Source organism: Osmerus eperlanus, chromosome 1 (assembly GCF_963692335.1).
Source record: "Osmerus eperlanus chromosome 1, fOsmEpe2.1, whole genome shotgun sequence".
NCBI classification, from domain to species: domain Eukaryota; kingdom Metazoa; phylum Chordata; class Actinopteri; order Osmeriformes; family Osmeridae; genus Osmerus; species Osmerus eperlanus.
The window spans coordinates 14,775,519-14,800,530 of NC_085018.1; the positions used below are offsets into that span (position 1 = coordinate 14,775,519).

At 46.6% G+C, this 25,012-nt stretch overlaps 2 protein-coding genes and 1 long non-coding RNA gene across 4 annotated transcripts; all 3 read right to left on the reverse strand.

Moving 5' to 3' along the window:
• Positions 1-127: 127 nt before the first annotated feature.
• LOC134021426 (tubulin monoglycylase TTLL3-like) lies at positions 128-6,395 on the reverse strand. Its single transcript, XM_062462235.1, has 15 exons — positions 6,152-6,395; positions 5,527-5,710; positions 4,771-4,887; positions 4,556-4,659; positions 4,276-4,452; positions 4,108-4,161; positions 3,689-3,817; positions 3,462-3,576; positions 3,167-3,280; positions 2,873-3,065; positions 2,432-2,580; positions 2,061-2,304; positions 1,630-1,889; positions 1,243-1,418; positions 128-834 (listed from the first exon to the last, which is right to left on the reverse strand). Exons 2-15 carry the CDS (start codon positions 5,621-5,623, stop codon positions 217-219), a joined length of 2,547 nt encoding a protein of 848 aa, XP_062318219.1. The 5' UTR covers positions 5,624-5,710; positions 6,152-6,395; the 3' UTR covers positions 128-216.
• A 906-nt stretch (positions 6,396-7,301) lies between these two features.
• Positions 7,302-13,508, reverse strand: LOC134021430 (uncharacterized). The gene is made up of 3 exons (XR_009930511.1): positions 13,438-13,508; positions 9,624-12,450; positions 7,302-9,561 (listed from the first exon to the last, which is right to left on the reverse strand). It is a non-coding gene; the product is annotated as an uncharacterized LOC134021430 (long non-coding RNA).
• Positions 13,509-16,139: 2,631 nt separating this feature from the next.
• On the reverse strand, positions 16,140-23,897 carry LOC134021431 (RNA-binding protein 38-like). Of its 2 annotated transcripts, none has more exons than XM_062462261.1 (4): positions 23,376-23,897; positions 21,123-21,261; positions 20,787-20,841; positions 16,140-16,491 (listed from the first exon to the last, which is right to left on the reverse strand). In XM_062462261.1, the coding sequence occupies exons 1-4, from the start codon at positions 23,586-23,588 to the stop codon at positions 16,167-16,169; spliced, it is 732 nt and encodes a 243-aa protein (XP_062318245.1). In that variant the 5' UTR covers positions 23,589-23,897; the 3' UTR covers positions 16,140-16,166. The 2 variants fall into 2 exon arrangements, with proteins under 2 accessions (XP_062318245.1, XP_062318257.1); XM_062462273.1 differs by having other exon boundaries at positions 21,138-21,261; positions 23,376-23,892.
• Positions 23,898-25,012: the final 1,115 nt, after the last annotated feature.

Here is a 25,012-nt window from a genome sequence, read left to right on the forward strand (position 1 = left end):
TATATTTCTTCTTGTTTAACGGAAAAACACATTATTTTTTAATAAAAGGTCTAAATTATATAATACCCGTAATTCACAGTGGAAAACAGAAACCATTTTCATAAAAATACAAACACAAAGCTATGATTCAACAATGACTTTATATGAGGTAGGTCTACAATGATTAACCAAACTTCAAATGTAACAGCAAGTGAAGGGTTATAATAATCCTCTGGATCAGGTGCTTTTGTAGTGTCCTCTCCCTGTGCATGCAGCTCTGACAATGCACTGGTGGAGGTCCTGATGTAGAGAAAACCTGAAACCAGGATGACGGACAAAGGGAGTGAATTGCAGGGAAGGGGCCTTCTTGGCTGGGTCCTGCAGGCGTATGACCTCCAGAGGAAAGATAGGGCCTTGATAGCTGGTATCTAAGAGTCTGCAGTTTTGCACCGACCGAGGCTTTATTATCTGGGGCCTTCTCCAGAAATCCATGGAGCGGGACTGAGCTATGGGGGGCCTGTGATACGAGTGAACACCCCCCATGGGCAGGCATGGGTAATGCAGCCTCCAAGTGTCTGTGGCCGGAGGCCTGTCCGAAAAGGAAGGGGGCTGGACCTTGGTGCTAGACAAGGAAAGCTGTTTAACCACAGCCCTCATCCACTTCCTAGATGCTGTCTTTGTTTTCTCTGTCCTCGTCTCCTCCTTACTGGCGGGGCACCGTCTTGGGACCCCTAGGTTGGTCCGAGGCTCAGAGAGTTTAGAGGCTTTCAGAGGAGGAGTGCGCCGGGGCCGTTTGATCTGGGAGCCCTCGACAAGGAAGTTGACTCCAACATACTGAGGCACCTCCACTGCAGCCTGGAGAGAGAAGAACAGTGAGCGGAATATTTTATTGATTATTTTGGATTAATAGAGACAACTGCATGTTTCTTCTGGTTCCTAAGCAAAATGTTCCATTCACGCTTTGGATCACCATGTACACACACTTTAGAATACTATATTTATTGGGAAAGGAGATCCCTTTTGAATAGTTGGGGGACCATTATCCATTTAAAACTCTAACTTGAAAAAAAGAGAAAAAATAAAGAAAAAATTATCCTCACCACCTCAAAGAGAATATCTCTGAATTACAGAATTATGTATCTCCGATAAGAAAAATAAATGAGACTTTGCTTATCAACCAAATGATTAAACTAACATTTTTGAACAACACGTTTCATGCAACAACAAAAAAAACAGTACCAACACTTGTGTGTAAAACTTCACCTGCTTGCATATGAGCTGAAAGCCTCCGGTTTGTGCCCCCTTGTCCAGACGTTTGTCGAGAACCACCCGTAAAGTGTCCTCCTGAACCTTCGCACACAGGCGGGCAGTCACTGCTGTGGATGGCGCCATGGTGGGGCTGGCATTGATCTCTATCAGCCATGGCCTCAGGTCACGACCTAGGAAAGAGACAAACATCACAGAATTCGTATACCCCAACTGCATGGTCGTACCACCCAGCACCATTCTCTACAATGCGATTTGGCCTTTGGATAGGAGTATGAATCACACGAATTCTGTGATGTTTGTCTCTTTCCTAGGTCACACGTATGCCCATCATTGAAATCCTGAAAAATGTGCCATGCTACTATGCCACACTGAGAAACTTACCAAGCATGAAGTCAGCTCCATACAGTTCAAAGCTGCCTCGTCGTGACTCCACCAGGTCCTGAGCTGTCTGGAGGGCATGGACCACAGCCTTCTTCATCCCTGGGACCACCACAGACCCCCACTGTGCACCCCAGCCTTGCCTAGACAAGAAGGCTTTGAACTGGTCACACGACCACATGTTGTCTGCCGGTACCTCTGGGTGGCGCTGCAGAGAAGGCTGCAGGTGCTTCTGGATGGAGTTATTACACAGATGAATGGAGCTGGGGGAGGCGGGTGAAAGGTAAGATGATCAGAGTGAAGGAGGTTGAGGTAAATAAAGGGAGAGGCAAAGGGTTGAAAATGTAGTAAATATTTAAGAATAAAAAGTTAACCGTTTGTCATGACCTCTTCCACTTTCCCCTACCACAGTTCTCTCTCAACCCCTCCCATACCTGTCCAGAGTCTCTACTGAGTAGGGCTGGGTGCAGAAGCGCATGTAGCACTTCTTATAGAACCAGACAGTGAGGGGGTTCCAGTCAGTGACCAGGAACCACTGACGCAGGTCAAACTTGGTGTCATGAACTAGCAGGGGGCGCTCCAGGTACTTCTGCACCACCCACTTACTGTCCTTAATCAGGGACGGGTCACTGTCAACCAGCCTGAGGATCTCATCTAGACGCTTAGCACACATTATACCTGGAGACCGAAGGCAGCAACACTATTAGTATAACAGTAAATATCTCTTTTTATGACTGACATAAGAGCTAGATTATTAGATATGACTTATGACTGTTTTATGTGATGTGCTCCTCTTGAAGCTCACCTCTACCTCTGGACATGGCCCCTGGTTTGATAATCCAGATGTTGTGAGTACCGTCTGTTTCCAGCTGTGGACTGACCTCCTGAAGCTTCTGCAACATGGCCTGACAGCTGCCCAGGTACATAGAGCTGTCTTCTATTTCTACTCCATCACTGGGAAGAGATAATTAGAGAGAGTAGGGAGAAACAGGGGGAGTGAGGGAGAGGGAGAGGGAGGGAGGGAGGGAGGGAGGGAGAAAGAAAGAGAGAGAGAGACAGAGAGAGAGAGAGAGAGAGAGAGAGAGAGAGAGAGAGAGAGAGAGAGAGAGAGAGAGAGAGAGAGAGAGAGAGAGAGAGAGAGAGAGAAAGAAAGGTGGGAAAATGAAGAGAGACTGCGGTCTCTAATGGCTCTTTGGTATGAAAGGCCCATCAAGACATGATCATCAGACACTTAAAAAGTACTCACTGAACAACGCAGTAATAATTGTGAATGAACTCAGACCACTGTTCTTCATCAAGCGCTGGCGGCGTGTCCAAGGAAATGTCTATGTCATTATGTTCCAAACTATCCAGAAAGTCTTGACACACTTCTAATGCAATGTCAATGATTGTGCTGGACACCGATACAACTGGTCGGCGCTTGTTGGATTTGTTTTGACCTAAAGACACAGTTGGGACAAGGACAGAAGTTAGTTAGCCTCTTTCAACAAATAATGTGCAACTGACATGATGTTGTGAATGACCATCATCGTTCACTAGCCTGACTGCTTGGTTGATGCATCTGTCCGAGCTTTTAGTCCCTCTCCTCTCTCACCACAACTCCTCTCTACTATACACTTCAATAGGCTGGTGCAGGCTGTCCTCCTGTAGTCCTCTGCACACATTGGGGGGAGATTTAGAAGAAAAAGAAGTGGTGGTGGGGGGAACGGGTGTGAAAATAGCAATGATAGAGTACAGAAATGTTCTGGAAACCCATCCAGTAGAAAGTAAAGTGACAATGCAAGGAATACAGAGCACGTAAAGCTAACCAATAGTGACAAAGGAAACATTCTGACCGATGAAGGCGTACTTCTCATCTTCTGCACCCAGCCTATAGCAGCGAGGGAAGAACGTGTCCGGGTCAGCTGCGTCGAACCACCTCAGGTTCCTCAGGTTGACACACAGGCCCACCTGACAGACAGGTACAAGGGACAAAGACAAAACCCTACGTGTCATCAATAGCATTTCCGAGTTAGGTAAATAGGCTGAAGTCTTTTATGTATGACATTATGATATGTCTGACCTTGGTGGTGATGGTTCCCGCCTTTGCATAGTGATTGGTAATCTGTTCCTTTCGCAGAATCCGAATGTCAATGTTCTCTCTACGGGTTGTCCAATAAAGGTATGTCCTTTCATTGCGCACCATGCGTGACTGTTGAACAACGGAATTCTTTCTCATGATCTTTGGCACGCCTATGTAGTCAAAGTGAAATGTGTTTGAACCACATTTACATACATTTTCTTGATTCAATAGATACCTTTTATCCAAAGCTACGTGAAAATGATGCATATAGAGAGTACCACAGAAGAGCAATTATCAGAAGTGCATAATTCAACAGTATTTCGGTGGTAAGAGTCAAGAAACGGGGTCGGTATTGACTGGCCATCGCAAAAGGAACCACATCTCAGCTACCAGGCGCGGTGAACCAGAAAACATATTACCATGATATCATACATGTCATCAGGATCCTCCTGTTTCTCAACATCGTGTGGATTGTCTAAGCAGAAGCACAGCCACATAACAAACCACTCAGTCCATCTTCCATATAAATATCAAATACATCAAAGAAACAAATTACAATTACGAAACACTGACGGTTTACTTCCCAGCTCACCATCATCATCATCATCACTGTCATCTGCATCATTCCCATCGTCTTCCTCATCTCCACGGCGACGCCTGCAAGGTTGATTTGGCTGTGGTAGACGGCGTTCTACCCAACCTCTGGCCCTGAGGATAGCCCGAACGACCGGGTACTGACCCTGGATGGAAAAGACCTTCTGCATCTGGGGGAGAGGGAGGAGGGAGAGCGAGGAGTAGAAAGAATGACTGATTGACCTTTCGGAACAAAGTCAGATGTATTTGTATTATCTCGAGCACACACTTTACCTGCAACGCTTTGTCCACCAAGGCTTTGGCTGTCCTGAGTCTTTCTGGGTTGATGACAGGAAGGTTGAGCAAGCTGCGGCGCACTTTGCTCTCAGGAGGGGGCGCTGACACACAAACACACAAGCAAGCCAGTCTGCATGATGATGACAGCTCTATTTGACAGATGTATGGTATGTATGGTAAGTGTGTCGGCTGTCTGAAGTTGCTGGTTGTACTTGGCTGTAGGCCCTTATTGATGGTGGGGTTCTGGGGTGCTTGGGTGCGTCGCTGACACACTGATTTGCTCTGGTGGTCTGTAGAGGTGTCCCCCATATCTCCTGCGGGGTCTGAATCTAATTTGTGGACAGAAACCACCGTTATCCAAATATGTATTTCTCACTTCACATTTGGTACATTCAGTAGTTATTACCTGATAGTTCTGAACAGACAATTACACTTAGGTCATAGTAGCCTCACATGTGTTTCAACAACATTCCGATGTAAAGAGATCATGGGATTAATATATCATTAGGTTCACAAAGCTGGGGTCTGTAACTGAAACCTAAACCTTGACCTCTTCAGTCCAAGACCAAACACACAGTCAGCAAACACATGAAACATTAATGCCTGGCCTCTGTATTCATACATCTGACCACCTGACATTTCCAAGTGTGACCTCATGACTTATTCAACATTATTCATACATTGGCAAGCTGTATAAAGGCTTAATACTGTAAGCTTGCAGGTGTCAAAGCAACAGTCCAAAACTGTAAACAGAGTTGGTTCAGGAGATTTATGTTGAGTCACGCATATGATCACATAAGAATAACCAGTGAAACAAAACTAGGAATTTAACTTTTTTTTCCTTAGGTCAGCCTGGCATAATTTGTTCCTGCAAGTCAAACAGACACAAGTGACAGAGCACCATGGCCACTCAGAATACAGACACAGAGACAGGTTTTAAGGGCAGGCAGGGCATGAGAAACACTCACCACTTTCAATACTTGGTGTTGGGCTTCCATCCTTGCCCTGAGCTCCTTCCTCCTTCTGCCCAGGATGGATGATCTTCCTGGGTTTAGGGACCTCCATGCAGCACGGCCCCTGTTCTCTTGCCCCTCTATCTCATGCTGCTTCCAATTGTCACTAGCTCAGCTTGCTCAGTCAGCCAGAGCGAAGCTGTAAGGATAATTGCTCAGTTGTTAAGTTTAAATGACCCTGTACATTGTAATAAATACACACAAATAAATGGTGTCACAATTTTGTTCCATAGTTGTGACATTCTGTATTTTGGGGCTGGAGTCTAGGGTTCAATATCCCAAGCTCTGCAAGAATGCAGGCAGTCTGTGTAGGTGCAGTGACCAACAAGGTGGGTCAAATTGCTTGCAGAAGACAGCTTGGCTAACACATGTCACGTTTCTTACACCCTGGGCAGACAGAGTTACACAACACCATCCTACCTTCAGTCGGGGACACTGTCCCAGTTTCTCAAGATAGAGATTATCTTTCAGAAATGTTGCCATCAAAACCCATTTGGAACTACAGTGGAACTCATCAGACACAATTGTTTCGATACACATACAATACGGTAATGCAAAATTGTCAAGACAAAATACCTACAGCTCACTTCACGGCGTCACTTTATATGGTGTTGGGTAAACAATCCAAAAACATTGCGATTGATGAAATAGCTGAAAACCAAAGCATTGCCCGTTTCACTGTGACGACACAATGTTCACACCTCACGTCCCCTTTGAAAGCGTGACACATCAAAGTGTAGGTTGGAGCCAAAAATTCACGCATGGGGCAATAACTTCCGTACGTGCTTCATCCATGATTTATACCACCTTACACTATCTGCCTTAATGTTCCTTTTTGCTATCACTGGTGGTGGTCTGGATGTCCACTCATCTCACTCATAGATCCGTTTCTAAAATACACCATAGCTCTCTTTAGTACATTTTTACATTGCGTAGATGTACTGATACTCAAATCACCCAGTGTGAAGAGAAACCAATGTAGGCTAAAGAGTAAATTATTTATAAATAGGCTACAATCTTCCACATTTAAACAAACAAAAAAAGCGTTTTATTTTGATATGAACTTTTGTCGTAGTTTGTTGAAGTCGATTAATACCACTAGATGGCGCTCAAAACCTATTTAACAGTGTTTATCATTCGGAAAACATCCACATGTCGGCAGTTGACGTCAGACTGTGTGACATGGATTTACTACTAGGCTAGGAATATTTTGTGAATCTGATTCTATCTGTATCCAATATATTTCCATCTACATCCATTTAAAGGGAACGTCTGGGAAATACTTCTCTCATGGTCCCCCAATCCCTCAGGAAATGAATGTGCAAGGTCACGGTTCTCTGATGGACAGAGTTCTCTGGGTAGAAAGACCAGCAAGGTCATAGAGGGATAGGCCTATGTGATATAGGACTGCTGTCTCAAAGCCTAGTGTAAAATATATGTTTCAGATGCAGGAATTAAAACAAACCAATCATACATCCTCAATGCCACTACAGGACTGTAGGTCTACAGCAACTAAATGCAAACCCTAAAATGGAACCAAAATAAATACATTCTGTTTGACCTTTTAGGGAAAACCTCTATGTAGTCAAAGTTCTGTAACATCCTTATCCTATGACCTGTAGGAAAATTCCCATATCTAATGCCAACCATGTATGCTTTAAAACTGATGGATATCCTGAAGCCTATTCAGAAGTGCATGAGTGTCTGAATAGTCAACAGCAGAAGCCCCCGTGGCAGTGACTATTGTTCTGGGCTTTTGTTGTGTAGTTCTCATTAAACGTAAACTGAAGAGCAGGTGGGCTTTGTGTTTATTCAGACTTAATATACAGTCAATGAGGTTCCTCCACTGTTTGCACAGTCCCACAAGGGCTGTTTCAATTGTTCATCAGACTCATCTTACTATCCAGGTGGTTTGTACCTGTCATGAATCTTTGTGACTATGATTTTGCCCTTACATTCAGAATCCTGCCGAGGTGACCAGAATTCTTTCTTCCTTTATGTGAAATTCAGTTCAGCGGGTTAGCTTCATCACTTGTCTCTGTTGTGGCCTGTAAAATGTTATGGTTGTTTGAAGAGGATAGCTCTCCTTTAGAAGCTTGGGTAAACACTCCTGTAACTCAAATCAACTGCACAACGTTTATAAGTATGGGAGGAGCAGAGACTAACAGTGGGTAAGTGTGTGAGGGTTGTGGGGGTGTTGAAGAGAAGATGAATGCAGGCTGGACAATAATTGTGAGGTTATCTATGCAAGTGTGCTTGTGTGTGTGTGTGTGTGTGTGTTTGGGCGTGTACTTGTATGTATGTATGTGCATGTTTGAACTGAAAGGGCCTCTCTGTCCCTTTGGCCTTTTGTTTTCCAGTCTATGTTTGCCATCTATCCCTCTCTGGCTCTCCTCCCACTCCACCTCCATCCCTGCGTTCCAGTGTTGGAGCTGAACAGAGAGTGGTAGTGGGGCGAAGGGAGACACACAGCGGCTCAGACAGCTGCCGTGGCCCCTGCAGTGTGAGGAGCCTCTGTCCAGCGTGGCCACGCCCGGGCTTCTCTCCCCGACACAGCCCCATTGTCCACCACTATTGTGACGCCATCGTTGGTCATTCTCAGAGCTCTTCTGTTACTGTTGTAGTGAAACTGATGGTGGTTTTAAAAGGGAAAACCAATGATAAACAGGTAAATGTGGTACATACTCTACATCCACAAACATGCATACAAATACCACACTCATACTGTCACCAAATTAGACGTTCAGATAATCCTTGGCACGACATTCAAATATCCTGTAGGTCTTTCATTTAGTTTTTATCTCGGGTCCAATATTGTTCACTGTTATCATAGAAAGTCCACCTTCTCATTCATCCAGTTGTGAGAGATGTACAAAGCAGTGACTCGTGTACCATGGCATGCATACAAACATACTGTATCCTTCACCCTTTCAGCCTCTTTTTTATCTCATTTGAATCTCATTTGCATGTAATTTGCTTGGCAGTTGATGCTTCTGTACAACCCCTGTATTTGACAGCACACATGCAAATAAACATTTCATTTTTCATCTGGCCTGAGTCTTTTTAACTCCAGGGAGGAGATGGTGTTTATGGGTGGGGCTACCCTCACACCTCCTCAGATCTCCTCATGGACAGGGTCATGGCCATCAAACGAGACAACCCATTTTGACAATCTTGTTTTTGTAGAGTGTTGCACAGCCAAAACCTTTGAAGATGTTCTCAGAAGTGTCTTCTGGAAAATAAGTCAAAATTCAAATAGATACTTCATTCGTTTTATACTCACAGGGAAATATGAATATGTTCTTGGGAGTTTGGATTATTATGTTTTTTTTGTGATCATCTATCTGTTTATCACTTGAACATCCCTTGTGTTGTCTGATGTTTCACACATCTAGAGACATGTTAAGGTTACTCCGGCAACAGATTTATATAAAAAAAAACAGATTGACAACACAAATCACTTTAATATAGTGATAAAATGTAGCTATGTCTTATCAGTCCATATTTGCTTTCACTATCTTGTTGTCGTTTTGTTACTTGAGTCTTCCAATCTCTCCAAGCCTAGTTGATTGGACACAGTTACTGTTACACCAAGGTACGGTTTGTTAGTATCACTAAGGGATACACTGGCTGTAGAGATTTAGGCAGCAAGATTGCACAAGTTTAGAGGCCTGTTTAGATAGCAGAGATCAACGCTTGAAATACATGTAGCAGTGTAGTGGAGAGTAAGAACACACACACATACACATGCCCCCAAAACAAGACAGACAAATACTAGCATTGCTCATAGTTTGGAATCATCCAGAAGACCTCAGGGAGACATCGGTTGAGTGCCCTGTATCAACCTTCTCATTCTGCTAGGCAATCGAGATGACAGCCAGTGAGGAGTGCTGAGTCCATGTTAGATATACTGATGCCAACTCACTTCCCCTCTCACCATCTATCCTCCTGTTTGCCTCTCTCTCTTGTCTGCGTGTCTTCTCTCTCTCTCTCTCTCTCTCTCTCTCTCTCTCTCTCTCTCTCTCTCTCTCTCTCTCTCTCTCTCTGTTCACTCTGTTATTATCACCCAGATCATTATCATTCTCACTCTCCTCTCTGCGGGCAGGAGAGAAGGGTTGGCCGCCCACATGGCTTTGGTGAGAGATTCCTAAGAGCAGCAGAGGGGGAAAAGAGACAAGAGGCCCAATAAAGTCGGTCTATATATAGAGGCAGCAGGCCCTTTTTCCTCTGTCCTTATAAAGAGCTGTGTTGAATCCATGCAGAGTATCATCCTGGCTCCGCAGAGAGCAGATCGCTCCCCCCGGACTGGGAAAACAGCCTCACTCTGCCTCCACAGGTTTTTTCCTGAGAAAGAAAGACGGCATCTGAACAGTTTTTATCTTTTCATGAGAGTGCAAACAGAGCCAGGCGGAACATACTAAAATAGGATAGGTTGAAGGCAGACCCGGGAAAAAAAGAGAGAGAATGAAAGAGAGTGCGTTTGACCTCCGAGTATAAGATGTTTTTCAAGATTACGAAGTGACCTTCAAATGAACTGCTTTCCATGAATACTCTCATAGTCTTGGATTATAGACGCCCATGCAATGAACCTTAAGGTTTACATCTCAATTCTGTTTTCAAATGGTGGTCCCCTACAAACATCCCTTATTTTATCTTTCTCACTCTCTCTTATCCCACTGTTCACTGTCACCTTGTAGATCCCCGTGAGATCTCATCTAAATTGAAGGAGAAATCTCCTTCAAAGTACGTGTTCCGATGACTTCTCTGGAGGAAAAAGGACACAGAGCACTGGATCTGTGCTGGCATTCTAAAACAACTCAACAACTCAATGACTCCCCAGACTTCCCCTCTAATGTAATCACTGGTCATTTGGGTCTTGGTCCACAGCAGCAGCGGTAGACAAGAGGTCTTATCATGTGACCTCCCACCATGTCCTGCCCCCTGTCCCTGTCTGTCTGTCTGAGCCATGTTATCAGTGGGGGTCTGTTCTGTGGCCCCCCCCCTTCCCGCCAGCTGCAACACGGTGCCACTGTCAGCACGCAGCTGCTCTCACACACCACACTCAATCATCAGTCCAAACTGAAGCGGCCCCTTGCTTATCAGCAGCCTGAAACATGCGTACACAGACTTACAAACACAAGGGGGAAGGCTATGTACAGATGGGCAAGCTTAGACATGCCTTCACAGGAAAACAACACATAACTAACATTATCATCAATATCAACATGAGCTACTCTCTCTCTCTCTTTGCCTCCCCCTCCGGCCCCAAACTCGACCATGCTGAGATGAGAGATAACAGCAGGTCAGTTGGACAGCTGCCATGACTACAATGAAAGCAAAGGGCTGAGCTGCAGAGGTCCCTCCAGGAGGAAAACGCTTCACTGTCCTAAACCTGCTGCTTGGGCTCCCATTTGGTGGATGGGCACCCAAAAAAGAAACCCGTACATGTTACTCATACATTTAGTCATTTTTAGTCATTTAGCAGACACTCTTATCCAGAACAACTTACAGTAAGTACAGGGACATTCCCCCGAGGCAAGTAGGGTGAAGTACCTTGCCCAAGGACACAACGTCATTTGGCACAGCCGGGGAATTGAACCAACAACCTTCTGATTAATAGCCCGACTCCCTAACCGCTCAGCCATCTGACCCACACATACACACATACTGGACACAAACACACACACAAAATGAGTATAATCCAGATATGAATCTTTTCCAAAGCTGAGATGAGAAAGTATCTGAGGCAGGCCCAGAGCCACAGAATAGCCTCCACTCAGAACACGTCCACGGAGCCTCCCAGTTACGTAACGCATCCCTCCTCCACTGGAGCAGCCCCACAGGCCGGTCAGACTGAGTCAACTTCAAACTGTGTCTGTGTGAAAGCCAGGGCGTTACGCTGTGTATGACTGTGCATTTCGCATCCGTTGTCTTTGTGAATCTTTGTGTTGGTGAACACTTGTGTCAGGGTTTGTGGTGGTGGAAAGGCCCTTTGTAAGAGGAAGCTCAGCTGCCAGGGTTTATCAGGCTTTCGGTCCTTTAGATTTTTTGGGTCCTGTTACTGTGGGGGTCAGTTCACCCCTCCATCCATCCATCCCTCCCCCCACCCCCCAACCCTAAACAGGCACAGTCTGAGCCACTGCTGGGGGTTAGGGCAGGGGCCCAGCCTTGGGTGCATGCATGCCGTCTAAAGATAAGGAAATCTGGCATAGAAACCAGGAACTCCCCACCTGCCAAGAAAACATATGTGACGCCTGTCACATTGTGAACATGTGGCCATGGTTCATGGCTCAGGGTTCGGTTCTCGAAAGCAGCTCATACTTGGAGACAGAGAGGGGTACAGACACACATGTTCCTGTTCCAATCGACAGCCATGTCAAGAAAACGTCCTCCCTCTAAACTCTTATTTCTTTGCTCCTCATTTCTCTTTCCAGCCTTCTCACGGTCCACCTCCGCCCTCTTACATCACCTAACCCTAAACCACATCTTGTCCTCCCTCCGTCTACAGTTTATGTGACCACACTAACATGAATGTGTTATCTATGCTTGTGTTATGCACTCTGTATGAGTGTTCAGAAAACATCCCCTCTACCTCTGTGCTACGACTGGGGTGTTCTCTAACAGCTGTGTCTGTGCGCAGATGTGCACGTCCAGTATTGTGTAGCGCATACAGAGGCTGACGCCGGGTCAAAGGAGCCATGGACTCAGCTGAGGACAGAGAGAGAGGGTGTGATGGTGGGGAGGTCTTTCCTTTTGTTGCCTTGCCTTGTCTTGTGGAGACTATGAGCCAATGATTACAGCACACAGCTCCAGCTTCCCCAGGCTCTAATTGAGTGAGACAAACTCAGATCAAATTACAGGCTTGAAGACACGGAGGATCTATGGGGAGAGAAAGCAACACACGCCAAAAGGTTGATGGAGCACATGTTCAAGTACATACATGAACATACATTACTACTAAGATATGATGAGCACTCTCTCTCTCACACACACACACACACACACACACACACACACACACACACACACACACACACACACACACACACACACACACACACACGCAAACAGGAATATCACACTTACTCTCTGAATTCATGTATATTCACACTGGCAGTGCACAGCCCGCGCAAGCAGCTATGTGGTATTAACACCAAGAGACTGAATATGACCAAGCACATCAAGCATGCATGAATGCATGGCCTCTCTTTTTCCCCCTCGCTGTCTCTCTCTCTTTCTCTCTTTCTCTTTCTCGCTAACATATACAACCTCGCGCATCGGTGAGCCACACTAATGTATCAGTCTTGAACATCTGTAACTGACAGTATATCTTCCCCAGCCTGCTATCTGCTCTGCTTTAAAACCTGAGTGGAAGAATGACTCACAAGTCCATTAGACCCGGCAGATAACAGACAGGTCTGTGTTAGGGACAAGCCTCCTCTCTGTATGCAGTCAATCTGCGACAAACATTTTCAGACTCTGTTCCTGACAAATGCTCTCCTCTTATCAAAATGATCTCAACCTCTTTTGAACATCATTCTCCACATCCTACAGCCACATGCTGCCCGTCACTCCACCCCTCACCTCCACCCCGCACCCCACCCCCATCCCAGTTCCTAACACCTTCCCCCATTCCAGACCTGTCCATGTTATCGCTGTAGGCCGGCGCGGGAAATTGCCCTGAGAGAGCCTGAGACAGGGGTGTGGGGCTGGCCGTCTCTCTGAGTATGGGTAAATATAGACTGGATCTAGGACCCTATCTCAAATGATGTTGTCCAGTTCCTGACCGGTCCACTTCAGAGCCAGAGGCACGGCAGACGGGCATACTGGATTTGAAGGACTGGGATCCACAAACACAAAACTTACCCAGAATTAGAAATGTCTTTTAGCTGGGGAAGTGGAGTAGTTGTGTGAAGTGAGCATCAGTTCATCCTGTGTTGTGATTCAGGTTGCGCTGAGGACAGTTATATGACAGTTCTGAGGAATCCCTTGACGTCAGAGAAGAGCATGATTGTGAGCACCATGTGGGCGGTTAGATTTGACTGAGCAGACCAGTCTGGGCCTGTGCTGGGCGTGCGTGCGTTTCTCTGTGTGTTATGTGTGTGAGAACAAGAGGCCTAATGGTGACTCAGCATAACATGCTCCGCTAGGCCTGTATGACCTCGTTCATCAAGCTGACACTGCTCTGTTTCTCCCCTCTCATGATTCAGCGAGAGACAGGGAGAAGGAAGGAGAGAGGGAGGAGGGAGGGAGGGAGGAGAAAAGAGGGAGGAAGCGAAGGAGGGAGGAGGGAGGGAGAATGACAGACAGAGGAAAAACAAGGGAGTGAGAAAACAACTCAGGACAAACGTGAACAAACGATTGAATAAAGATGGGGACGGAAGAGGAGAGACTGGGAAAAACAAAAGTCGACGTAATGAAGAGAGTCTCAGGAGGAGAGCCAGAGATGAGAGGCATGAGCTGGAGGAGGACAAACAATAAAAAAAGTTAGATGATGGACAGAGAGAAGAACCACAGGAACAGCCAAACACTAACAAAGCTGCAACTATCCTGCTTTAACACAAAGCAGGCACAGAGCAGAGCACACGCGTTCCCTCACTGTACACTGCTTATAAACACTTATGACAAGATTCAACAATATAATTGCAAGTCGGAGACATTGATTCCATTAATGGACAATGCTTATTTAAACCAAGCAGGACTCCATTACTGTCCAATTATCTAACACACTGTAACAAACCCATCTGTCATTCCTCATTGTTGTAAAGATACACACTCGCTTCTACAGATTGTACCCGACTTTGGTCATGAAATGCATGTCAGAGCTATTTTGAAGCAGAGTCCATGTTCCCCAAAACCATGTGGCCTAACAAACTCTCTTGTTTGAGAGTAGAGGAAGGGTTTCAAGCAGGAACTAAGCTAGCCGTTTTTCTTATCAGTTTTGTCTTGATATGTAATTAAAAAAAGTCTCCCCGGCAACAGTGTGTGTGTGTGTGGGGTGGGGATCAAGGAACACCCTGTGCCCCCAGCAGGAGGTAGTGCTATGGGCTGATAAAATGTGGGCCTCTTGCTCCAGACCCCCACCAAAGCCGACAACACACCATGATAACGACCGTGTCACATACAGACGTAAGGTCTCAACTGAACCTTCTCACCCCTGTGACTGCTCATGACTGGATGCTACGTCAATAGAAATAATCTACAACTAATCGACAAGGCATGAGGCAAAGTAGTGATATATTCAACATTACAAGAAGAAAATTCATGTGCCAATTTTAATAGAAATTCTTTATTTTGTATTTTTTTTTTGGTATGGCTTCTTGAAGGGACTTGACATTGTACTTAAAACAGTCTACAGAGCTTTCCTGTTCATGCCAGCAGCCAGTGATACTAGGGCCTACAAAAGAGCATCTAGTTGTGCATACAGGCAGATCAGTTGGTTCCTACATTGATCTCAAAACAAAGTGGGATCATGAAATGACCCAGAAACAATACCCATGAGTCTGCACATATTGTATGCCTCTGCAAGTTAGAGGATCTCAGTGCTGCAACTAGACATACTGTAATTGTAACCCAAAACTTTTTACTTAACATTATCATATAAATACCTAAACATAAACATTGTGAATGTATCAATAACTGAAACATTTCAAAATGCTGTACATGAATGTCCTTTAGACAAAGCAACATTTTTGACAATCATCTTAGATCAACAGTTAGAAGAAACGCACTGGTATTGGATCTGTCAGATACCATCCACATCAATACCAAATGCTCTTGGCCTCCTACCACCTACTGCATATGATTATCTACATCCATCAACACAGTAAATCAACAACAAAGTGAGTGTACAGACTGGACTAGACTATAGTATAAATAGGAAGCATCTGGCCATATAACTACGACAGGGGCCTCTCCCAGTGTGTGAGTGAGGGTTAAAGGAGCTTTTGTATAAACATAGAAGAGACATCGAGGGAGTTCTATTAAGGCCTCTTTAATAGAAAATAAAAAAAAGTAGTCCTGAAGTCACATTTTCAGGTGGGGGACCTGAAGTCTGTCCATTTTGTCCTTGATCAACAGTGACTAATCCTTGTTCCTTTGTTTGGGCCATTAACACTGGACAAGTGTGCTCACAGGGCCAGCCCAGGGCCACGGCCCCCAGCCTGCCCTTCTCTAAGCCCAAGCCCAGCCCACTGTCTCAAAGCAGCAGTGTCCGAGGTAAGCCTCTCCAAAAACAAGTATGTACCATAGACATTGTTGATTGAACAACAAAATAACATTGAATACATAAAACACAGACAGGAACATTAATACAATATAGATAGACAATAATAATAATAATAATAAATCCTCATAAAATGAATGTGTCTGCTTCAGGTGGCCCTTAAATAGCTTAACACCCTGACCCCAGTCCCTAATCCCTGAACCCCCCCCCCCCCTCCCGCCCCCCCCCTCCCACCTTCCATCATCGAAGAAGGGGCTCATCCTGATGGTACAGTGCAATAGTCCTGCCCTTCCCTGAAACCCCTGACAGTAGCAGGGTCAGTCAGGAGGGTGTGTTTCTCCAGGCACCCCCCCCCCCATCCCCCTCCTCCTCACTGCATACGGTCTGGCTGGACGTGCGGCTGCGGGGCGTACTGCAGGAAGGCCGGGGCGGGGCCTGCGGCCGTAGGGAGGGTCTGGTGGACGGTGGCGGGGACAGAGGCTGCGGCGGGCCCAGCGGAGGGGCTGGGGGCGTAGCCGTAGCCCAGGAAGCCTGGGGAGGCGGCGTAGGGGTACTGGTCGAAGGCGGATGAGGCATACTGGGCGTAGGCAGCACTGTAGTCCAGGTAGGGTGAGCTGACGGAGGAGGAGACCTGAGAGGGCATCACCAGGCTGGGCTGGACGAAGGCCTGTGGGTACATGTACTGCTGGGCCAACCTGCACACACACAGTAGAGGAGCCGGGTTAGAATGGACATGCAGCAGAAGGACACAGAGTCCTCCAGGGCCTGGATTCTATCATTTACATTGCCAAAGAGCTGGCTTGTCGAGAGTATAAAAAGCTTAGGATGTGTCCAGTCTGCTGACCACCCTGGGAATGGGTGAGAGCTTAGCCAGACACCATACCACCCACTGCTAATGTGACGACAAGGCAGAGGGGTAAGGAGGTTGGGAGGGAACTTAACCTCCGACAGTTAAGAGAACCTACAAAACCTGTTAGGTAGGCCCCCTGAGCGGACATGGAGAGGGGGAGGAGAGGAGGAGCGAGAGGGAGAGACAGCCGTTACTGGCAGGTTTTCAAGTTCAGACACCATGCGAGTGTTTTAACAGCTGCTGCTCCTCACTCGCTGAGAACCCCCCCTCACACACACACACACACACACACACACAAACGGGAAGTAACGAAGTAGTGACTTGTGGGCGTTATTCCTGTTGAATGTGTGAAGAACATTGCACAGAAATGATGTGAAGGAGGGGAGCTGGTAGAAAGGAGAAGCGTCAGAGCAGATTGGACAACTGGGCTTCACACACACACACTGATGAATGATTCGAGCTGAGGGCTCTGGGGAATTCTCTCCTCTCTCTGGATGTGGTCCCAGACTGGAGACTAGAGCAGAGGGACAGAGAGAGGGAGGGGGGGGATGGGGAGCTATTTTTATGAAGGCCAAAGATTCTCTCTCCTGGGGTCTTGCTCCATAGAATAGGTCGCAGGGTGAGAGTTGATGGCAGGCTACAGTACAAGTGTCCAACTGCAGACGGCGCGCGCAGTTCTGGGGGTACAAACTGACATGACTCAACTGGAGGAACACACACACAGAGGAGGTAAGGGCGCTCCCCTCACTGCAGACTCCACACAGGGAGAGAAAAGAATAGGCTCTTCAGCCCTGCCACACAGACAGGAGGTATGGTCCGGGGGAAAGGACTACAACAGGGCAGCAGAGTCACAGCACACCTCAACTCACTCCTTGACTGCATCTCGACACTAATAAAACCTCTCTCGTCTCACTCCTCCTTTGGTGAGCGCACGAGGCGAGAGGACAGGGGAGGTTTCAACCATGTCCTCCCCTCAAAACAGTCAGGAGGAGTTGAGGAAGGAGACATGTTAGAAGTATTGAGACAGCCGTCACGTCAACAGCGCACATGGGAGCATGCAGGGACACGGTAGACAGGAGGACACACACACACACACGTACTAAACCCCCCCTCTATCCCTGGACTTCAATCAGCAACGAAAGTCACCACTGCACACCTCAAACCATGCCATATATGGAAGAGTTACTCTTTAATCAGCATAACCTTTCCAATGTCATATCACACACACACACACACACACACACACACACAACACAGAGGAAGATAAAGGCACTCCAATCCATCACAACACACTGCACTGCACTCTCAAGCCATCACTGGCACCTTTGAGTGGGGTGGGGAGTGGGGGCAGTCACATGCTGCAACCTCCTGGAGCCTCCATATTAGGCCTCAACGAGTCCTGCACCTTGGGTATCTTCACTCCCCTGCAGGCACACTGGTCAGCTGGGAGCACAGAGCAACCATGAGTGGGTTTGATAGGATAGTGGTGGTTAAACAATGAGGTGGCTACAATGGTGTGGATGATACATCAAAATACATGCATAAATCCTTCCCACAGAAAGTAAACAAACATGAAAAAATACATTGGTGGGAGCTGTGCTAGGGGGGGGATGTTAACTGAGTGTAAACTGGGCTACACTATACACAGCATCATACATACCAGGTAAAACACTCTCACAACTGAACACTGCTACAGAATGGAATGAAGCTATTCACAATTAAGTTCTGTATTTGTGTAGATATTCTCTTGAAAATGGCCGCAGTCTCACACACACACACACACCCCCTTCCCCTCTGTAACCTCTAAAGTGTGTGTAACCCTTTGCTCTGACCCTAGCTTTGATAAGCTGACAGAACATGGGTTGACCTTTGGAAAACATTAGGTGGTAGACTGCAATATAACTTTTTCAATGAGAAAGTTATCCTTTTCACAATTCCCTTCACAGGAGTAATAAAGATGAGACAACACACAGAGAGTCAGAGAGGGTGAATAGTAAAAGAGGAAAACAGGGAGGTGAGGAAGAGCAGTGTGCTCCCCAGGCTCCAGAGACCCCATGACATCAGAGGGCGAAAGGGAGCATCGTGGGCCAGCGGGAGGAGGACAAGGGGTCAGCTGGTTTGTGCTGACGGCTAGCGGGTGTATGTGACATGTGCCACTCTGGGGATGGCAGAGAAGTCAGAGTGGCAGAGCCACTGACATCAGCACACAAATCCTCTCAGCATCACAGCTTCAGCTGACAAATGCAGTGTGTACATAATTATGATACCGTGTCAAGTAGTCCCTGCCTACACTCAAATAGCTTATTAAAGCTAGTTAAAATGGCCTTCTCGTTCAGTCGGGTAAAGATAAAGATAAACATCAAAGAGGCCATCTCAAGAGAGTGGAAGGACAGAAAAACAGCTTCTGTTCGACACCCATGAAGGTGTCACCCACAGAGAATACTGCCTCATTAGGCAGAGATCTTCAGAGACACAATTCACCCTACTCCATATCCCCCCCCCCCCCTTTCCTTTACACCTTTCCCCCACTGTAACCTCCCCCCGACCCATCCCCAGTCTCACAGAGGTGTCAATTTTCAGTGTCTGTGTCTAATCGCTCCTCCACACAGTAGGACTGGTGTTTTTCTGGGTGAGACGCTAAGCGCTGCTTCCTTCGTTCGGGGGGGGGGGGGGGGGGGGGGAGACGTACGGGTGGAAAGACGGTAAAGAACAAGAGAGCTGCTCCAAAAGGGGGTTCAGGAGAAAATGGATGCGGAATATGAAGACAGAAGCCAAGACAGACAAAAGAAAAATTCTCTGGCCACTACCACCCTTCCAAACCGGCTGTGCCCTTCAACGGTGTCCCTGGCCTCCGTGACCCTGCCTGCCCCTCCCAGCCCACAGTATCTGCTGACCAGAGCAGCGCTGGCACACAAGGACGAGCTGCTGTCCAGTCCACACGGGAGGTACCCATGTCCAGCACGTGCTCCCTCCCAACAAACAAGCCCACTTCACATGGTGGACTCGAGAAGTCCTCCCCACCACATGTTGTTCAAGGGTTCGGGGCGGGAGACAAGCTGAAAGGCCACTTGTGTGCTCGAAATCTCCAAACAGCCTGTGTCTGTCAACTGCCTATAGAGAGAGCTCAGAGCCAAGCAGACAGGTGCGGGTGCTCTCTAGGGGTGCAGTCATGGGAGATTAAGGGGGTGTAAAAGGTTGTAATAAGAGCCACCACCTGTCAGGCACATGGCACTGAGCAGCATGCTTCCACCACTGGGAGCTCCTCCCCGTTCCTATGGCAACAAGCACTTGGACATCAAGGGACTTTCTAAGACCCCCCCTCCCCCAAACTCCCTGAACGTGCTCATACATGCCCCTGATTGACATGCGGCAAAGAAACGGCTCTGTAGGTGGGTATGGATGACAAAGTTTGAACCTTACTTATATTAACAGAAATATGACTCTTGTAAGCGATGAATGCTCATTGGATGTCCATAGTGAGCATTCATTTGAGAGGGGCTGATGGTGACACACAGCAGCAGGGGGGCCAGGACTAAGGAGTGAGTTATTTTTCCAAAACGGAAGCTAGCTAGTTTTAGTTAGCTTCCGTTACCTAGCAACCTAGCATAATACTCGTAGCAATGCTACTACCTGCTAGTGTTACTTGTTAGCCTCCGAATTGTAAATTTTGAAGCCATACTATAGCGTTTGTCATATAGTTTTTGTATATCGGAAAATAGTCGGTTGGAATGTTCAGAATCACACGTGTGACGCTACTCCTTAACGGGTTAATCCTCTGACAGCCACATGGTCATTAGCTGCCCACTGGTGCATGTGTCCTGGACATGGTCATAGGCTGGGCTCCCTCGAGGTTGTTTCTACAACACCAGACCCCGCAGGGCCTACCGAGAAACCAGTCAACCAGGGGAACACCAGGCCCCACGACTGGGACATGCACCAGCAACATATACACACCTAACCTATATTTGATAACTATTAACCAAGTGCATAAGAGACTCAAGCTACGCCAACAGAATTACTGAGAGCTTAATGCAGGCAGGGGACAGACAGACGAAACGAGAGAAGAGCAGCACTATTGTCTGGTCTTTATGAGATAGTAAACTTATGATAAAGAGGGAGCGCCCAGTCCTACTCACTTACCCATACTGCCTCTGGATGAGCGCAGGGTGAATGGACTGCACGCCAATAGATATGCCTGGAAGACAGACACACAGCCACGGTCACACTCACATTTGCATTTACAGAGGAGGAATAGAGAACAATACACAGACGACAGAAAGAGACCGAGCAAACGTGCATAAGGACGGGGCTTGTCTCAAACAGCATGCTAATATCGGCATAGGCAAATGCATGGTAGATAGTTGGAACGCTTGCTCCGCTCAGATGGGAACGTGTGTCACTCTGTGCGAGTGCGCACTGGCCGCGTGAGCGCTGGGGAGTGTTTGCAGAGTGTGGTGGTCGGTCGGCAGCTCTCACCCCTGTCAGGCTCACCTGTCTGCATGCTGCGGGGCTTGGCACCCAGGTAGGCCAGGTTGACGTTGGCCTTCCGCCCGTCGATGATGGGGTTCGGGTCTTTACAGGCCCTCTCTGCTGCCCCCCGATCGGTCATGGTCACCTGATTAAGAAAGGGGATTGAAGTGCAATGGACAGCGGGTGAATCCCAAAAGGCTGACACCGCTTCCCCTTGTGTTACAAAAGGCTTCACCCAGACACGTTTATCACAATACAGCACCCCTGCTGTGGTTAAGGTCACTTCAACCCTCCAACGAAAGCAAAAGCAGCTCCCCCACCCCCTTCCACCTCGCCAGCCGTCATAAAAGTCCTCTCTGCTGAGCTTCCACTGTTTAGATTCCCCTTTCTTAACAGAAGAGGAAACTGCACACAAAGCACAATGACCACCGCTCAGAAACTACCCATAACACTAGGCCAACCACCCCCCCCCCCCGCCTGACAGCAGCACAGCCTGCCACCCAGGGCTGCTGAAATATGGATCTGGGACAAATAAGAAGGGCTTATCCAATTGGACAGCAGATATTTAAGGAGATTGTTTCATATGCCAAACCCCTCACCTCCCCCCTCCTTCCGAAAGAATTAGACATCCCCCGTCTGCTTTGATGGTTCTCTTCTGCCGACTCAGGAGGTTTCAGATAATTCGATTGTAAATGTAGATCTTAACTGTGGAGTGGGTTGCTGCTCGCCATCACAGTCCTGAGCCTACTCCAGGGCTTGTGTTGTGAACACAAAGAGGAACAAGGCTGTGTTTACACTGGAACTCTGCTGAAGGAGGGGGGATCTACTAATCCACCTCTGGAGTGTGTATAAAAGGTAGGCTAAGCCCGGCAGTGGAGCATCCCGACCTCCTCCCCCTCCCACTGGGTCTGTCTGAAGCAGCGAGCAACAGGATTATCAAGTTGGCCTTGTCCGTTACCAGGGGGGAGGAAATAAAAAATGCCGCTGGCTGCTTTTTTGCTTTTCCCAGCGTGTGATGTGCTGAGGCACCTCTTTACAAGCATGGAGCACCCACATACTCCTGAGCCGGTCAGACCTGAAACACCAGAGGCACTCAGCAGACACATCCACAAGGGATTTGGCGGTTGCTAATGTGGAAACGCTGAGTGTCATTGTTTGCCAGTGTTACGGTTCTAAATTGTGTTAAAAGTAAACACAGACTGCATCCAGTCACCCACCCAGAAGCACACACAACTTTCCATTCCATCTTTGGTCTACATCAAGGATGCGTCTCCAGAACTCTTAAAAATAAAATGTCTGCTTTTCCCATTCATTGTATCTTGTGGATGTCTATTTGCCCACCTTGTAGATTATTCTGTTTCTTTGATCCTCTTCCAGCTCTCAATGGGAAGATACCCAGACACTTAATGTGAATGGAGGTCACACAGAGGATCCGGCACAGGAATAGGACCAGGTTAGTGCCCAACTATGGTCATACTCTCTATGCCCAAGTCCTCCTTGCACATTCAAATCAATCATAAAGCTAAAATAAAAAGTTAGGCTACTCATTTTGCAATGAAAAATGCAAAAGAAAATGGTGTTCTGGGTGACCGGAAATCTTGATAGCTCACATTTGCGGGATGGGACTGATGTTGATGTCTTAATGACTCACTCGCAGTGAGGTACATCAAACTGTAAACAGACCTCTGCTGCTCCTAATCGCAGTTTTCCATTCCATTTGATATAGGACCAACACTGAACGCTTCTATATGGAGGGGAATGCAGGTCGCCATAAAAGCAAGCGAGTGCGACATACAGCATCTCACTTAGGCGCGTAGTTACAGCGCTCAACGGTGACGGTCAAGTACTGATTGGTGTGTCGTGTCGGTAATATTGGCGACTTCTGGAGAGTTGGTTAGAGGGATGAAGGATATTAGAGACATATGTCGAGATATAATCTTCTTATCCATCAAAACATGTGATCCTCATAAAGCCAAATAAGGAAGCAATGCAAAAATGTATACATTTATGTTCGGCATTGCCTACTCGTTAAGCCGCACTGTGCAATGATTAAATACGTCATTTTATAATATCAACTCCCGTCATTAAGCACTTCGCCAACACTTGGAGAAACAAACCTATAAGCCTACCGTGCTGATCACGTGACATTATCAAATGGCACCATAATTAAAAGCCAGTTGGTCACGAATTGAACAAGTAGCACGTGCCAATGCTGGTGAAGTGCCTGACAGAGCTGTAATGAGATGCAGTGGTACTTACAAAGCCGTATCCTCTAGACTTCCCAGTCTGTCTGTCCGTTATCACAACAGCCTCATCGATCTCTCCGAAGGCTTCAAAATATTTTCTTAAGGAGGCATCGTTTGTGTGGTAAGGCAACCCACCAACAAAAATCTTGGTGAAAGTAGTGTCTTTTTGTATTGCTGTAGGATGCATCACTTCCAAGGCTCCGTTCATGAACTGATGCAAGAGCATTGGTAGGCCGTAAATCACACTAATAAATAAAACAAATGTAGGTTAACCAATTAGTCTAATATTTTATACAGCAGAAAACAGTCCAGCACAATATCTGGCTTCATAAAAAAAGTTATTGTGGTCCGTTCCTTCCCAATTACAGGTGTATAATTTTGTCCTTCGACCGGTTGGCATGCGTGATAATTTCCTACACTGTACGCTACGATCTCGCACCCAGCTCTGGTCTTGGTTTTCTACTGGTTCCAGTTTTCAGTCACCACAGGTCAAACTCCGACAGAGCTTTATCTTCACTGTTTGTAACCGCGCCCACTCTACATAACCGTCCTATCAGCAAAGAATCCGAACGACAACTTTAGTCCCTCCTATTCACCCGCCCTCAAGCAAAGCCTACCTTTTGCACCTGCCTGTGTTTGTCTTTACTACACAAAGGGAAACCACGATTTATCCAAGAAGCGCGCCTTGCGCATCACCCCTGTTACTTTATATATAAATATATATATAACTATAATACACTATATTAACTATAACATAATAGCCTTTAAAACCTATTAAACATCGAATCCTGTTTGTTTGATTAACGTAATCACATTTTTTGAACTGATTATTTTTATGCAACTATCTATGGCTTGGCATTGAAGCGCTTGTAAACGGGTTTACGACATGATCCAGGCCAATTATTGTAAACTGGAAAACGACATAACACCATCATAGTATTAGGCTACGATATTATTATTCAAGTGCATACATAGTTTACTCACATTTAAGTGGTGTCATATTAGGCTATTGACATTTTTATTGGTTATCAATTTGTAAAATATTGATGGTAGGCCCGCCATTTTTGACCGCCTTTAAAACTTAATGTTTGGCTCATGACTGATAGCAAGCAGGATAACGCACTCGCTTCTGTGTTTACCTAAAAACGGTCTTGTTCGTCGGTTTTCTTTCAAGGTCTCCTGTAAAGTAATTGATTGCTTCATTGTTGGGCTGCGTAACCAAAAGTTGGCCAGAGAGGGCATGCCATGGCTTGTAACTGAGTGTTGCCCACGGAGTGCAACCGCACAGTTGCTATGAATTCATAAGACCTTGATTATCTCCAGTCCTGGTACCAAACAGTACCTGGGCTTAAAATACAATGTAACACTATAGCAGCTTCAGTTGCCAAAATGCAGTGGATTTTGGAAAATATATTTGAACATGGGTCTGGCCTATGTGAACTGGAACCCATAGTATCCCAAGAACTTATGAAGTTCAAAATCTCGTTAAAAAGAACCAAAGGACTGTAATTCACAATCAAGATCCCTTGGAGCACAACTGCTAAGTACCCAAAGCCCAAATGACAGTTAACCCTTGTGTTATCTTCGGGTCGTTCTGACCCATCAGTCATTGTGACCCACCGTCGTATTGTGACAACTTTACCGCATACA